This window comes from Miniopterus natalensis, chromosome 1 (assembly GCF_054644295.1).
Source record: "Miniopterus natalensis isolate mMinNat1 chromosome 1, mMinNat1.hap1, whole genome shotgun sequence".
In the NCBI taxonomy this organism is placed as follows: domain Eukaryota; kingdom Metazoa; phylum Chordata; class Mammalia; order Chiroptera; family Miniopteridae; genus Miniopterus; species Miniopterus natalensis.
The window spans coordinates 57,602,099-57,618,061 of NC_142081.1; the positions used below are offsets into that span (position 1 = coordinate 57,602,099).

The following is a 15,963-nucleotide window of genomic DNA, read 5'->3' on the forward strand; positions in this document are numbered from 1 at the left end:
CTTTATCTGTCACTAGAGTCACCTACAGTCGATTAACCCTGACTACTGGATATTCACAAAAGCCCATGGTATGCAGTGCAGTCTGGAGTCAACAGTTTTGGGGAATACTTAAATGAAGAGAGTCTTACTACAATAAGCTTAATAAAATACAGAGCTGTTGTCAGAAGCTAGAAGGCTTAAAGGTCTTGGTGGTAATGTTTTCCCTTCTCACCTTATTTAGACTAGCGCTTCCCCAACTTTTCCTGATGACAAACTACTTTGAATTTCCTTAAGTTTTGTTTTGTTTTGTTTTTTAAGTTTAAACTTAGTGGTAAGGCTTATCGAGGTAAAGATACATAATACACCCTTGGGGATGGAGAGGGTGGGCATTCTCTAGCAGCAACATCAAATTTCCTGAAGTCTTGTGATCATTAATAGAAAGGGGCTGTTAAGTAAAAATCATTGGTGAAATGGGATTTCAGTTACCAACAACATTCATGTCCCTTCCAGTAAGCAGCACGCAGGTAAGCTAAATAAGACCTCGGAGTCTGTTAGTCAATTTAAGACATATTTAATGAGCACCCACCATGAGTAGGGTACTGGTGATAAAGCCCATGCTACTTAGCTGCTTTTCTTCAAAGGGAGAGGTGGATGGTTTACTAAGAGGAATATGGTAGGAAGATCTTGGTTGCAACACACTCAAAAGTAATTCACCCTCATACAGCTTAAAAATTTAACGCTTTGGGTTTCAGATGATTCCACTTCCTCTTTAGTTCAGACCTGGTGCTGTCAGAAGCAAAGATGTAGTCAATGGATTCATAAGACAGATCCCATACCTGAGATGGGGTCAAATTAAAATTTTCAGCTGCCAGCTGGTACTCTTGGGAAAGGTGTGTTGCAAAAACACCCTTATCGTCAGTCTGCCAATATAAGCAAGAAAGTTTCAAAATGAACAAGGAAGTGATTTTTTTAAAAACCAACTTTTGTTTAGAGTCTATTTTCCTATTCACCATGTTTCTTTTAAGAGTCTAAACAGGGGCCCATAAATGCATCCATGCCTATCTATAACTAAGCAGGCTTGTTTACCTTTTAAAAAAACAAAAAACCAAACAGCCCTGGCCAGGTTGCTCAGTTGGTTAGAGCACTGTCCAGTACACCAAAAGACTGCGGCTTTGATTCCTGGTCAAGGCACATACCTAGGTTGCAGGTTCGATCCCTGGTCAGGGCACGTACAGGAGGCAACCGATTGATGTATCTTTCTCACATCCATGTTTCCCTCTTTTTCTCTCCCTTCCTCTCTCTCTAAAATCAATAAAAATATATCCTTAGGTGAGGATTAAAAAAACAAACACTAGAGCAGTGCTCTAACCATAGCTGTGTATTAAAATCACCTAGGGAACTTTAAAAACATATCTGTGGCTCAGGACTCTTCCCAGATCATATAAAACAGAATCTCAAGGGATGGGTGCTGGGCATCACTTTTTTTTAATGTTCCCCTAGGTACTGTCCAGGACCTTTTCCCTTAGAGTCAAACCAGAGTCACTCTGGCCCTTTGTAGCCTCTTATGCCCCAGAGTCCTCTCATTCCTCTCTCTGAACCTTATTACCCTCAGGCATGCAAGGCAGTCAGGTAGGTAGTGAATGTCTGACCTAATGCAACTCAGGGACTAAAAGGAGCAAAACACTTCACACAAAACACCTTACACAGATAACAGAAGGATGGCCAATGCTGAACCAGAATCCAAAATGATGCTTGTCATAAGATGGAACAGTCCGACTTTTGATGTTTGAGGTCAAACAGAGTTCTACATGAAAAGAGGAAAAAAGCCTTTTATTAAAAAGCATATTAGTAGACTCATTCATCAAGTAGATACACAAGAAATCTTTCTAAACTATGCTAATTTTCAGTAGTTCATTATTTTACAAAATTGACCTTTTCTTGCTCTGGCCAGTGTGGCTCAGTTGGTTGGGCATTGTCCCTTGGACCAAAAGGTTGCCTGTTTAATTCCCAGTCAGGGTACATGCCCAGGTTGCAGGCTAGATCCCCGGTAAGGGGCATGCAGGACACAGCTGATCAAGGTTTTGCTCTCATATCAATGTTTCTTTTTCTCTTTCCCTCTTCCTTCCTCTCTCTAAAAACTCAATTAAAAAAATTTTTTTAAATTGACCTTTTCTTATGTGTGAAAATTTGTAGTTCAATTAGTGTGGCTGTGTGGGAAATATGTACAACTTGTGGCAGCAACTGTGCCAGGCCGGGAATTACTATCCCCTTCACAGCCATGTGCTTCCTCCTTTGTCTTACCAAAATGGAGAGGAAAGAGTGTATACGCCAGTCACCACAAAGAAGCCAGGGAATTATCTGAAGGGTTGCTACACTTCTCCCTGGTCTTAAAGTGGAGACTAAAATAAAGGTAAGATAATGGCAGCACTGCTTAAGGGTTACAGCATTATAAAAAGCCAAGAGCAGAAATGGACCTCTTCCATGGCTTCAAAGAAAACCCCTAACCTCCTTTACTCAGACAACCATCCAATCACTGCCAGCTGCAAGTAAGTCCATCTTAAGAATGACTTCTATTAACAAATTCCTGCCTTGAAACACTGTACCAGGCTTCCTAGGCAGAGTAAAATACTTCACTGACTTGATGAATGGTGTCTGCTCCCTTGGGTAAGGCAGCCTCAACACAGGGCCACTCCAAGGAATGGCAAACGCAACCTGCCCCCTCACTGCTGGGAGTAGGGCTGAGCCACCACAACAGGAAGATCTCTTACTATGGGGTTTCCATTTTCTCTACTTTTGTTGATCTTTAAAATTTTCCTCAGTGAAAAGAAAAAAGCCTCACCCATTATGAATTGCTGAAAAGTCTAGAAATCGTTTTTAAAAATGCATACCCACACCAGTGTTTTTACAAATTGGTAAATTTGTAGATTCAGCAAATTTATCATTCAGTAAAATGGATTTCAGTCCATTGCTTCTCTCTTCAGAAAGGCCTTCCTTGATAATCCAACTGAAGGTGATTATTTCATCACTGTCATATCAGCCTGTTTAATTTTCTTCAAAGAACTTAACACTGATATTTGCTTGTGTATTTGTTTACTGTCTCTCTTACCTATGCTAGAATATAAGTTCCTTGAGAAAGCAAGCTTGTTTGTCTGTTTTGTTTACTGCTCTATTCCCAGCAATTTGAGAAGTGACTAGAACAGAGTAGGCACTTCATAAATATATGCTGTTAAACAAAAACAGCTGCAGGTCTACACATGTAGACTAGCAAGTGTGTAATGGTCAAAAGACATATAATAATATACTTCAAATTTTCCAAAAATCTTAATTTTTAAATAAATGTCACACATTTTCATAACACATGTTAATTTGGTTAAAGTCATTTCAAAATACTAGATGCCCCTTATTCCTTCAACATAACACTGAGTTCCAGGAATTGGGGAATGTAACAGTGAACAAGACAGACAAGGGCCCTGCTCTCATGGAGCTTATATTCTAACGGGAGCTAAAACGTCGTGTTACTTAAACGAGGCTCAGAAAGCACATATACACATCTTTTACTTCTAAATTATATTTATATACTTAGAACAAAACTTCTCTACAGATAGGTTACAATCTGGGGGCAGAGGGTAGAAGGGACAGAGGGTTGTCTGAAGGACCTGAAGCCCTAAGCCTTACCCAGTGGTATCTGGTGTTTCCTCACAAAGTCAACCAGATCCAAGGATCCTCCCTCAGAGGAGTTGAGAAATGTCCCATGCCCAATTCTATCAGGAAGCAGATCCAGGAGTACTTGTGCTTCTTTTTTGAGGTTTGGAATCTCAAAAACAGGGAGAGAGGGAATCAATAACTTCTTTCAGTGGTTCTTAAAAGTGCTTTTTTCTATAGCCAGATACTTTGTCTCTAAGAAGGTAATGCAGACATTCTGGAAAGCTAAACTACATATATGACCCCAGCTCTCTTCTTTGCCTTTTATTTTCCCATTCATTTCCCAATATTCTTCTAGATTCATTTCAAAGATAAAAATAATTATAGCCAATAATAATAATAAACACTTATTAAGGACCTACTTCATGTCTTTTTACATAAATTTTCCTTTAAACCTCACAAAAATCTTGCAAAGTATTAAGATGAAGAAATTAAAGTTCAGAAAAAGTAATTTTCAGAAAGAAAATACCCCACAACTCCATATGTATATGTGTTCTGTGTTGGGTATGTGTGTTCATATATATTAGAAAAAGATCTAGAAAAATATAAACACAAAACTGTTAACAAGATCAACTTGGGAGCACAGCTGAAATGGGACCTTTTTTTTACCCCCTTCTATATTATAGTTCTCTACATTTGGCTTTTCTTCAGATACATGTAACTTTTGTAGTTAAAAATATAATGTATTTTAAACAAAAGTTGTCCAAAGTCATAGAGCTAGTGAATGACAGAGAGGAGGGTGAAATCTGGGTCCATCTGACTCCAGGGCCCACTCTCCACAGTGTGCTCATGTTTTATTTTGATAAGGCTAGCTACATTCATACCACAATCACCATGAAAATGTCTAGCTGTATGGTGGGGAGAGGGACTGGGGATGGGGATGGGGATGGGGATGGGGATGGGGATGGGACAGGGTGGAATGGCTCATTGGGGAGAAAAGGGGACATCTGTAATATTTAAAAATAATAATAATAATAATAAATAAAATAGTCAATTTGATAAAAAAATGTCTAGCTGTGCTCTTTATCTCCTAATAGCCTAAAAGGCAAATTATAATAACATGATGAAATGAAATGTTTTAATATCAATGGATCAAACAAGAAACAACAGAAACTAAAGTAAAGAGCTTTGATGTTGTGTACCAATACCAGAGATAACTGGTTACAGTGACACATACTGTCTATTTCATTATATAATTATACTGACGAATTGCTTCAATCAGGTATCAGGTCAGCTAGATGGTGTCCCAAGAGTGAAAGGTCATTTTAATCACTGCGGAAACATGAAACCTAGGTTTTTAAAGTTCTGCCGCTATTTGCTTATAGACATGAAAACTGCCAGTAATGACAAGAAACTCCAAGTTTTTCCTTAATCTTTAAATCATGATGCTATTCAACCTTTATATATTACCACATCTAATACTCAAGATAACCCCATAAGTAGACTATTATTTCCTGCATTTAAGAAACAAATCCAATCCAAACCCATCTAGTTGTATATATTATGTATAGCTTTTTGTATGTCAAAAAAAAAAAAGAATAGGGAGAAATAAACCATCTGTAAAATGGGGAAAGTGTGAAGAGTCCCTTGTTTGCCTCACAGAGATGTGCTTAAGAAAGTGACTGTTCTCCAGCCATTATCTGTCACTTGCTCATGCTGCCAAGGAGCTGGGGACAGTGGGGCACCTGATCTCCCTGCTGAGCCTTATAAAATGATGATGAGCTACTCCCATTCTTGCCGATGCATGTGATACATTCAGGTCCCTTTCCCTACGAGGACAAGTGAGATGCACTGGTGCTTCTCTCAACGTCAGCTTGCCAATGACAAGGTTGATGATGGAAATTTAAGCATTTTCTCTAGCAAGATGTCATTAAGCTGTTTTTAAAGACACAGCTATAGTGGAGGTCAACAGCCATCCTCCCAGAAACCACAAAAATAGTAACATGAGGAACTAAAGCAAGCCATGCCTTTATCATAATTTATGTTAAAAAATATTACTTTTCCCCTTCTAAAAATATTTATCCAAGCCAGGTGTTTTTAGCCACTTAAAAATGATTATTGTCCAGCTGGGCATGGCTCAGCAGTTGAGCATCGACCTAGGATCCAGGCGATTGCGGTTCGATTCCCGGTCAGGGCACATGCCTGGGTTGTGGGCTCAGTCAATGGCTCTCTCATCACTGATGTTTCTATCTCTCTCTCTCTCCCACTCCTTTCCTCTCTCTGAAGTCAATAAAGATATATTAAAAAAAAAAAAAGATTATTATTTTCCATGGTAATCTACCCTCTCCAGCCCAATTTTACAATATTATTTACCTCTGAAAGATGCACTGCCAACTTCAGACCTGCTTTTTTTGCTTCTAAAAGAGGTTCCAAGAAATCTTTTGCTTGTCCTGCCTTGAAGATAAAGGTTAAAATGAGGATGCTGAGAACTCTGGGCAAACTGAGGAACTGGGTACTCTGTCCCAATAAACAAAGTAATAAAATAATGGCAGAAAAACACAGCAGATTGATTCATTTGTACATTTTGTTTATAAGGCACCTACAATGTGCTAGATACTTTGAGGAAGGCAAAGCTGGCAAAGACACAGTCCCTGCCCTCAAGAATCTTAAGTATCTACAACCCTGAGGTCAATTAGCTAAACTAGATATAGCAGTCACCAAATTTTATTTCTGGAAGGGTATCTAGTGCTAACACAACTTACCTGATTCAGGAACCCACATGATTACTAAGGAAAGCTTCTACAAAATGGGTGGATGATACAACGTAGAACAGACCAAGTTTAGACAAAGCCAAAAAAAACAGTTTCATGGGACTAATTCAGTGGCTTTCAACTAAGGGCAATTCTTCACCCCTTCCCTCCCCCACCCCCAGGGACATTTGGCAATCTGTCTAGAAACATTTTGGGGTGTCACACTGGGAGGGTGCTACTGGCATCTAGTGGACAGAAGCCAGGAATGCGGCTCAATACCCTACAATGCACAGGATAGTCCCCACAACAGAATTATTTGGCCCAAAATGGCAATAGTGCCACAGATGAGACACCCTGCTTGAATCTGACATTCAAGAAGCTCTAGGCCAGCCTTTCTCAACTGGGGGGTCTATGAGATAAATAAGCTCTAACTATAATTAAGCATTTGACATCCACTGTATATAATGAATTAACTTCTCTCCTACGTAGGTAGAATGGAACTAGCTATGTACCATCTTTAGAAGAATGGAGAAAATAATCATATTGTCATGCAAATCTTTTTTTCTTTTTTATGGAGCTTAATTCTTTCACAGAACCCTGGTTGAGAACAGTTGCTGTAGACATTCTGGTCATACAGGGCAGAATAGGGCTTCATCCACACAGAGAGACTGTTGGACCTTTGGAGAATGCAGGATGCTTCAAGCCAGTCCTTATCCCACAAACTAATTTGACTTTTAGAAATAAAATGTATTTAGGAAAAATAACTTACTGTAGGGTCTCCACTGAGGTCAAGGCCAAGAACTGTATCTTCCGTAGAAAGGAAGAATTCTTCAGCAAGTTTAACAGTCTCCTTTGCCACTGAAGGGCCACCTCTTCTGTCTATTGATATTAAATATCTTTAATATAAGAAAAACAGTTGAAAATGAATATAAAAAAGACAATTCTTGAGTATAGCCAGAGAGCTATGGCAGGTATATCTTACTATAGGAACTGTACAGCCTGACATGACATATTACTTTGCTAGAGGGAATGAGACATACATTCCTAAATAGTACCAAATACCTAGTTAGTGTTCGAATTTTTAATTGTTTCATGTTTCTTTGTTCAAGTATTTGTTTTTTATAGTTTGTTCGACTGAGAATCCAACTAAAGGTTCACATACTGTGTTCGTCAATGCGTTTCAAGTGTTTTTTAATCTACAGCCACTCCCTTCACCCCACCTCTGCCCCAAATGTCCCCCACCTCTTAAATTTATTTGTTGAAGAGACTAGGTCATTTGTTCTATAAAGTTTCCCACAATCTGGGTTTTGCTGATTGAATTCCTGTGTTACTAACATGTTCTCCTGTCTCTTGTATTTCCTATAAATTGGATGTTGGATCTAATCTAGAGGCTTAATCAGACCAGATTCAACTTTTTGGCAAGGGTTATTTCGTAGGTGGTGATGTGTTCTTTCATCAGGAGGCTCAGATTCATTATTTCATAAGGGTTACAAAATCGTTAATATTCTAATTCTAACATGTATCCAATAGCTGATACATACATTAGCTGGAATTCTACAAGGAATCTAATACTCCAAGAACCCTTGTTAATATTGTATAATTTTCCTCCAGAACTTATTAGTTTATTTATTCACAAAATAAAGAAATTCCTCCAGCATTTATTTACTTACAGAATTTGGATCAACTATATATAAAATGCAGTGTCTCTTTTCCCCACTTAACAATTTCCTCTACCATTAAATAATGTTAGAAAACAATATAAATCATATGAATATAACAATGTAATTGTCCTCTGATTGCTGGACATTTTAGGATGTTTTCTCTTTTTTGTTATAAATAACATTACAATGAAGAATCTTACACATAAATCGACTTCCTTAGGATACATTTCTAGACAATAATTACTGGGTCAGAGGAGGAAATTATTTATAGGTCTTAATACATATTGCTCTTTAGAGAGGGTTTATTAATTACATATGCTCACCAACTGTGTAAGTTCACAAACACTTGGTTATTACCCTTTTTGGTGGGGGAAGGAGTGAAATGGTACTGTAATGTTTCTTTTTAAAATTATCTCATTAGTGAGGTTAAATAGTTTTCTATACAGTTAATGCCCTTTTGTATATCTTTTTTTCCGAATTCTCTTCTTGTCTTTTGAGTGTTTTTTTAAATTGGGGTATTCGTTTATTTAAGCTTAATTTTGAGAGATTTTATAGCCAGAAACACTACAGCTAGCTTTCTTCCTTCGAGGACCTATTGAGCCCTGACTACATGCCAGTTCTGTTCTAAGTACTGGATGATGTGTAGTGTGAATCAAAAGACAAGGTTTGTAGCCTTACTGAATTTACACCGTAGTGGGTGAGCATATATACACAAATAAAATAATTTTCTGATCTGGTTAAAAAGACTGCCATAAAGGAAATAAATGGGGTGACTAGAGGATAGGATAAAAATCAGTTATTGGTTGATTTATAAAAATCCATTACACCTATGGTCAAAGCAGTAAAATTTTCACACATTTTAGATTTTAAAAGGGGGGGGGGAGGGCACTTTAGATAAAATGCTTAAGGAAGGCCCCTCTTGAGGAAGTGACAGCTGAACTGAGACCTGAATAATGAGAAGATGCCAGCCATCCAAGGATATGGTGAAAGTGTGTTCTAGGCAAAAGTTACAGGGAGTACAAAGATGCTGAGGTGGGATAGTCTTGGACTATTTGGGGAACACAGATGCCAGTGCATAGTAACAAGTGGTCCAGATGAGGCTGTTAAAGTAAGAGACGCAGCCAGATCATGTGGGACCTTGGAGGCTACAGTAAGAAATCTAGATTTTAGCTGAAGTACAATGGGAAGCCATTCTTCACTACAGCAACAGTACTCAGAAGTTTACTGCCACAGGAATAAATTCAGAATTGCATTCTCAATATTAAAGAATATGGTTCTTGATTGTTTTTTCTATTTTAAGATAAAAATCAGTTATTGGTTGATTTATAAAAATCCATTGCACCTATGGTCAAAGCAGTAAAATTTTCACACATTTTTAAATGGTAACCACTAAGGTACAATGCTTCTTACCTAACATCAATGTCTAAGTTTTCTTGTTTAGACTGTTTTATACCCTCAAGTACAGATTCCACATAAGTTTTTTTAGTCATTCCTAGAAAGGACACAAAGAAAACATGTAAAGAGATCAATTATTTCATCCTTCAACTTTAGCATCCCTATATGAACAATTACATTTTCACTTCATGTTGTGACAAAAGCATGGTTAAAGATGAATTAAAACATGGCCCTATGGATATATTTTAGTAAATACTAATTGAACTTCAACAAATTTGGAAAAATAATTAAGTACTACAAAAATAAAATGAAAAAAAGACATACAAACTACAAACCCATTTAAAAATTATTCTTAGATTCAACACACATAAAATTACTCTCACAAACTGCTATGAAAACTTTTTAATGTTCTAATAAAACAAAAACAACAATCCCTTTTCTAAAGGCTGTCTTTCAAAAAACACACCAAAAACTGTTTTTCTCTGTTAGTAGAATGTTTTCCTGCTGGGTCAGAAAAAAATCCTCTCTTGAGTTCCTTTCTCCTCAATTCTGATCAGGCTCATTGTTTCTTACCCAGGGCACTAGAGATGTTCTTAAAGTTTGGTTGTTTAAGTTCTCCTCTTCTGGAGGGCTCCAGAACAACCTCCTCTAAAATACTCTTGTACTCCAATTTTAAAATGCTTACCTTTTGTGGGAAATCTCTAGTAAAGCACAGGAAATTATAAAGAAGAAAAATAAAACTAATATATAAATCCCACTACTCAAAGATAACCAGTCTTTGTTTTTCTAAGCATATATATATATATATATATATATATATATATATATATATATATATATGTGTGTGTGTGTGTGTGTGTATATTTTGAATAGATGTGATGCCACTAGGTATATATGTAGTCTGTTCAGTCATTTAACATTATCTGTAAGCATATCTCCATGTCATTAAAGTATCTTTGCAACTATTTTTAATTGTTACCTGATATTCCACTGACCTTTATTTTATTCTATTTTATTTTAAATATGTCTTTATTGATTTTAGAGAGAGGAAGGGAGAGGGAGAGAGAGAGAGAGAAACATGAATAATGAGAGTCATTGACCGGCTGCCTCCTGTATGTCCCCTTCTGGGGATGGAGCCTGCAACCTGGGCATGTGCCCTGACTGGGAATCGAACCTCCATCACCTGGATGCTCAACCACTGAGTCACACTGGCTAGGTTCCATTGACCTTTATTTAACAATTCCTCTATTGTTACATACTTAGGTTAACACCTCCCTTTTGAATCTCCATTCAAAGAGCAAACTAGCTTTAATAAATGGCAGGTTTCTTCTATCCTCCACCATTTCACTATCCTCACCAGCGTTAACTTGGAACTGATTCTGCAGTTTAAAAATGCAAAATAAGACTCTGCTGCTTGTCCCAGTTGTCAACACTTACTTTACTATATGTAGCTGCAAAAATGTTACCCCCCGAATGGTGACAGAGCTACACACGTCAGAGTGCAAGATGACCTGGTAGGATCTCTTTAGGTAACAAAGTGCTAAAAAGGACCCAAAGATACTAACCACATAATATTTCCTGATGCTACTCTTATAGAAAGAGGGTCCCAGGAAATTTCTCCAGACCACATCCAGATCTGCTCATCTCTATCCAGAGAGATTTTACCACATTACAGGTTGCTCCTGGCCTAACACACTATTAGTCTCTGAGAAGTGATTGCATAACCTCATTTCTGTGATTATCATAAAACATGATTCTGAATCTAGTCAGTGGCATTGTCTCACAAGTGCTCTTGATGCAGGGAGCAAGAATTAGCCTATGTTTAAGACAATGCAACTATAAGGAGTAAATGCCCCTTCCTCAGAGTGAGAAAAACAAACAAGAAAAACAAAAGTTTTGGAGGCCTTTTTATTTCCCTTAAACAGATATAACCTGAGTTAATTTTTTAAAGAATAACTCACTCATTAATAACGTACATCATAAGATTTGGAATGTTGATGCCACTTTTAAGTAAAAGTAAGTGCTTCATATTCTCAACCTGTACACACATGAGTGAAAAAAGCACACAGAAAAGAGTACACTGGCTGAGAAGTAATTAAATTCTACCTGAAGCATTGTCTCTTCTGGGTGTGCTCCTCAGTTCCAGGTACTTGACACCATCATCTGCAAATTCTTTAATGACATCTTTTGTGACCTGATAATAAAAGCAGTGTACATAATATTGATAATGTTGGTGTAAGGATCCCAATGAAAGTGCTAAATGCTACAGCTTTATTTTACTCATTATATTTGATTTGCAAAGTATGTTGGAAATCTTCCATGTGGTTAAGATTACCCGCTTTGTCACAACCCTGGTAGAGACCATGACAGAACTGCAAAACTTCCAATATCTTCTACTACCCCCCTCATTTACACATTAAATCCAAATCTGTATATCATTCACACTTTTTGTTTCCTTTCTCTCCTTTTAACCCTTTTTCTGTTCCCTAGTGTTCTTAACAGCCATTTGATAAAACAAAGAAATAAGGCAAAACTAAAACCAGTTAAAATCATCTACAAGTGTGTAGTACTGAAACAGAACATATGGAAATGAACAGCTAATATGATTAGACATTACTGATGTACCATTTAAAGTCATGGCTTAAGGTTCTTATTCAAGTTATGTAGGAATACGTTATATTTTTCATGAAATTCTTTTGGCAGGGTTAAATTTTCCCCAGAATACTTAGAAAAAATCATCTTAGGCAAAGAAAATGGGTGATAAATATGTATCCAATTTAGCACAAATCTCAACAATCCAAAAATTACTAAATGATATCTAAAGGCTGAAGGTATGTTTTCCTTCTCTGCTACCAATCCTAAAAAATACCAGATCTAATAAAAAAAGGACCAGGTTGGGGATACTGTGACAACATGCCCTAGTTAGTACTTACAGTTGGTATCCTAATCTTTTTTTTTTTAATCCTCAGCCAAGGATATGTTTGTTGATTTTAGAAAGAGAGGAAGGGAGAGAGAGAGGAATGGAAGGTTTATCTAGGCCACGGTGAGGCCTGTGGAGCCATCCCTACCCCACACCCAAGAATACTTCCTTGGGGTTCACGTCTGTGTTTGTCAGATTCAGCCCTGACTATAAATTCCTCAGGGGCAGGGACCATGTCAATCTGTCTTTACATCTCCCAGTTTCTAGTACTGGAACATTATGGGCCTCAGTTAATTTTTGTTGAACTAGACTTTTAGACTCAACTCTCTTCCCAAAGGTGATTAATTTACTGTTTATCACGAGGATCAATCTCAGCCAAGGAGGAAAATTCTTTCTTGACCAGTCAAAAGTTAGTTCTCCAGAAACACAGGTTATACTTCTTACTTTGCATTTTTTCTAATGATTAGGAACGCTGATAGGATTTTGCTTCTCTTCGTTTACAAAGAGGGCATTTTTAAATTCCATCCTAGTCAGATCAATGATAGAGAAGCCACTCTTGCATATCATGGAGACTCTAGTATCATGGAGCTTTAGGTAAGAGAACACAGTGGTATCCTTTAGTCCTTCATTCCCAGAGGAAAGGCACGATTTCCCTAGGGATTAATAATTCAATTTCTAAGCACTTCTGGAATTTCTTCACTCTCTAATGTCTATCCAGTCAATGACAACTCTTCCAAGCAATAGGGATAAAACTTTATCAAAGACATTTCTATTTGTGGTCAAATATTATAGAAAACAGGGCCAGATTTTCTCCTCCACATTGTCCTCCATCTAACAGAATATATTCATCTAGTTCTTTCCTCATATCTTTTACAATAAACATAGTCTTCTGATATTAGCTCTTACGCAAATGTCTTACATTGGTTTTGAAAATAGTTGCCACAGAAAAGCATAAAACATTTTTCATCAGACTCGATGCCACAAGAGGGCATAAATTACTTAATAATTTTTAAATCTGCCTAAAAATTGTTTCATTTCTTACCATTAAAATATCTTCAGGGCTAGTAGTAAGCTGATGAATAATCTGAAACATCTGGAAACATCTATAACATGAATAAAAAGTTTTAAGATACTCTAGTTATCAAAAGCTCAAGTTGAACTCAGTAGCAATTAAATTAATAGATTTTAGGTTAACAGTAATTATATATTTATAAAGAACTACTGAATAGGTTTTTTGAAAATTACATTGATCTGAAAATAACAATGACTGAAAATAAAACATTACTGGTATTTTTAAGTGGGAAATACCAGTTTCCCTTCTCTACTCCACTTCCCTACTTAACCCCCTCACTGGTAGGAGCAAACAGGGGAAAAGTCAATAAGCCTATACTTTCAAATCTAAAGAATATTCCAATACAGTATAACTTCACCAACATAAATCACTAAAAATATTGTCAACAGTCTGACATCTGGAAAAATGTTATATATCAAGTTATACTTTCCATACCAGATGGCTACCTATTCCTTTAACTACTAAAATGTGAATTCTTACATACAACTTACAATCTCAAAATAGTGATACAGAAAAAAAAAGAAGTGTGTCCATCTCCCCAAACTCACTCTTCTAAAGTTCTTTTCTTTCCCTTATCAATCATAGTCATTTGATCATGAATTTTAAGATCTGGTTTCTTAGCTATTAATTTCTTCATGGTATTACAACTAATGGATCCATTCAAGTGAGCATGAAGTTCCTAAAACAAAAGAATACAATCAGTAAGAACATATCAAGTATCCACTAGATTCAAAACATCATTCCAGGTACTTGATGTTTGCAGTCTATACTAGGCAAATTGCCTACTAGGTTTAGCTATATAACTTTTAAAGTTTACAAATTATACCTGTGAAATTCACTTTTCTTTTGTGAAAAGAAACAACACAGAAGTCATTATAATTAGCAACCACTCTAGGATTCTGGTTGAATTCTCACCACTTTAGGTAGTTCTGAGTAAAATGTTCTCTTCCATTGTTGCTGGTCTTCTGTCTCCATCATGATTTAGCAGAATACAAGGGTCCTTCTCCAAGCACTCTTACTATGGTATGAACAATACAATGTAGTTCAGTCAGTAAATTTTGTGGTCTTGAATTTCCTTTAGGTTGTTTTATTTCCACACATTTTTATAAGATTAGTTGTAAATGTCGCTCTGGGCTCAGCTTCACCTATTAAAAAAAATGTGAACATTTTCAGATGTTGACATAAAAGCAAAGAAACACGATTTCGCTAATTTATTCCTCAGAAGACAAAAAGTCCCTCCAAAGCTAATTTAAATAAGCTAACAATCTGAACTAGAAATAAGAAAAGGTAAGAGGTGGATTATAATCTGAAATTTAGTTGGGTCTATTCCTTACCTATTAGCATTTTCTATAAAACTACTTCTAAAACTAGAAATTTATAAGGCCTATTTTGGTTTAAAAAAGGTTTACATTTTTAAATTGTTTAAAATATATAAAGGAAGCACAGAGGCGTGGCTTCACTGGACCCAGGTTAGTCCTCTTACCAGTTTTGCAGCCATGTGGTCTTAGTTAATTAACCTCACTACTTCAGTTTCCTAACTTGTAAAAAAGGGATAAAAATGCAGAGTAGCTGTGAGGACTGAAACAATACTTTAAATTCCCCTCTTATATGTGACTACCTTTCACTCAGGTCTTTATCACATTGTATCTCAATCACTGATTTACTGTCTTTCTCCCTCACTAGACTAACAGCTTCCAATGGCTAATACCTAGAACGGTGCCTAGCACATTACAGGTGATAGATAAATCATTTTTCCTTCACTGCTGAGGTGGCTTATACATTAAAATTCCAAATGAAATTTAGTGATTTTCAAAGTAGCCACCTTGACTCTCTGTGTTCTCACATATTAATGATGATGATGTTGATAACAACAGCAGTTGCCATTCAGAGCCTACCAGATATGTGACAAGCACATTTAATAATATAATATTTAATCTTACCAATAGCTTGCAAAATAAATATTTTTACATTACAAATCAATAAATTGATACTGAGAGGGGTTAAATAAGTTACTGAGATATTAAAATGGGCAATAATGAAAATAGTTTGTACAGGACTAGGCAGAGCCATAGAAACCCACAGAAAAGCCAACTAAGTATGAGTTAAAAGTGGTATTTCAATGGAATACCATTTAGTAGATGCTTAATGAATAGTAACAAATGAAAAAGATGGACTATTTAATCAATATGTTTAGTATCTCTACTGAAGTATGTAAAAGATGTCATTAAAATGGAAAAACATACTTTATCTTACATAGGTAAAGTCAATTTGCCATAAACTGACTTACAGTCTGACTGGCGTGGCTCAGTAGTTGAGCATCAACCTATGATCCAGGAGATGGAGGTTCGATTTCCAGTCCGGGCACATGTCCAGGTTTCGGGCTTAATCCTCAGCAGGGGGCATGCAGGAAGCAGCCGATCAAGGACTCTCTCATCACTTGATGTTTCTATCTCTCCCTCTCCCTTCCTCTCTCTGAAATCAATAAAAATATTTAAAAAATAATAAGAAATTGACTTATAAAGAAAATGTTCATTAAAATATTCT

General features: G+C 36.6%; 1 protein-coding gene across 1 annotated transcript; it reads right to left on the reverse strand.

The window, feature by feature from the left end:
- Positions 1–534: 534 nt before the first annotated feature.
- MAPDA (N6-Methyl-AMP deaminase) lies at positions 535–15,886 on the reverse strand. The gene is made up of 11 exons (XM_016211685.2): positions 15,707–15,886; positions 14,335–14,564; positions 13,968–14,098; positions 13,390–13,450; positions 11,534–11,621; positions 9,443–9,524; positions 7,141–7,267; positions 5,995–6,075; positions 3,655–3,793; positions 1,683–1,783; positions 535–899 (listed from the first exon to the last, which is right to left on the reverse strand). Exons 2-11 carry the CDS (start codon positions 14,395–14,397, stop codon positions 705–707), a joined length of 1,068 nt encoding a protein of 355 aa, XP_016067171.2. The 5' UTR covers positions 14,398–14,564; positions 15,707–15,886; the 3' UTR covers positions 535–704.
- Positions 15,887–15,963: the final 77 nt, after the last annotated feature.

Coding starts and splice junctions, on each gene's coding strand:
- MAPDA (XM_016211685.2), bottom strand. CDS start 14,397: ATGATGGAGACAGAAGACCAGCAACAATGGAAGAGAACATTTTACTCA. Junction 14,099..14,334: donor ACTCAGAACTACCTAAAGTG/GTGAGAATTCAA, acceptor CTTTTGTTTTAG/GAACTTCATGCTCACTTGAA. Junction 11,622..13,389: donor GCCCTGAAGATATTTTAATG/GTAAGAAATGAA, acceptor TTTTATTATCAG/GTCACAAAAGATGTCATTAA.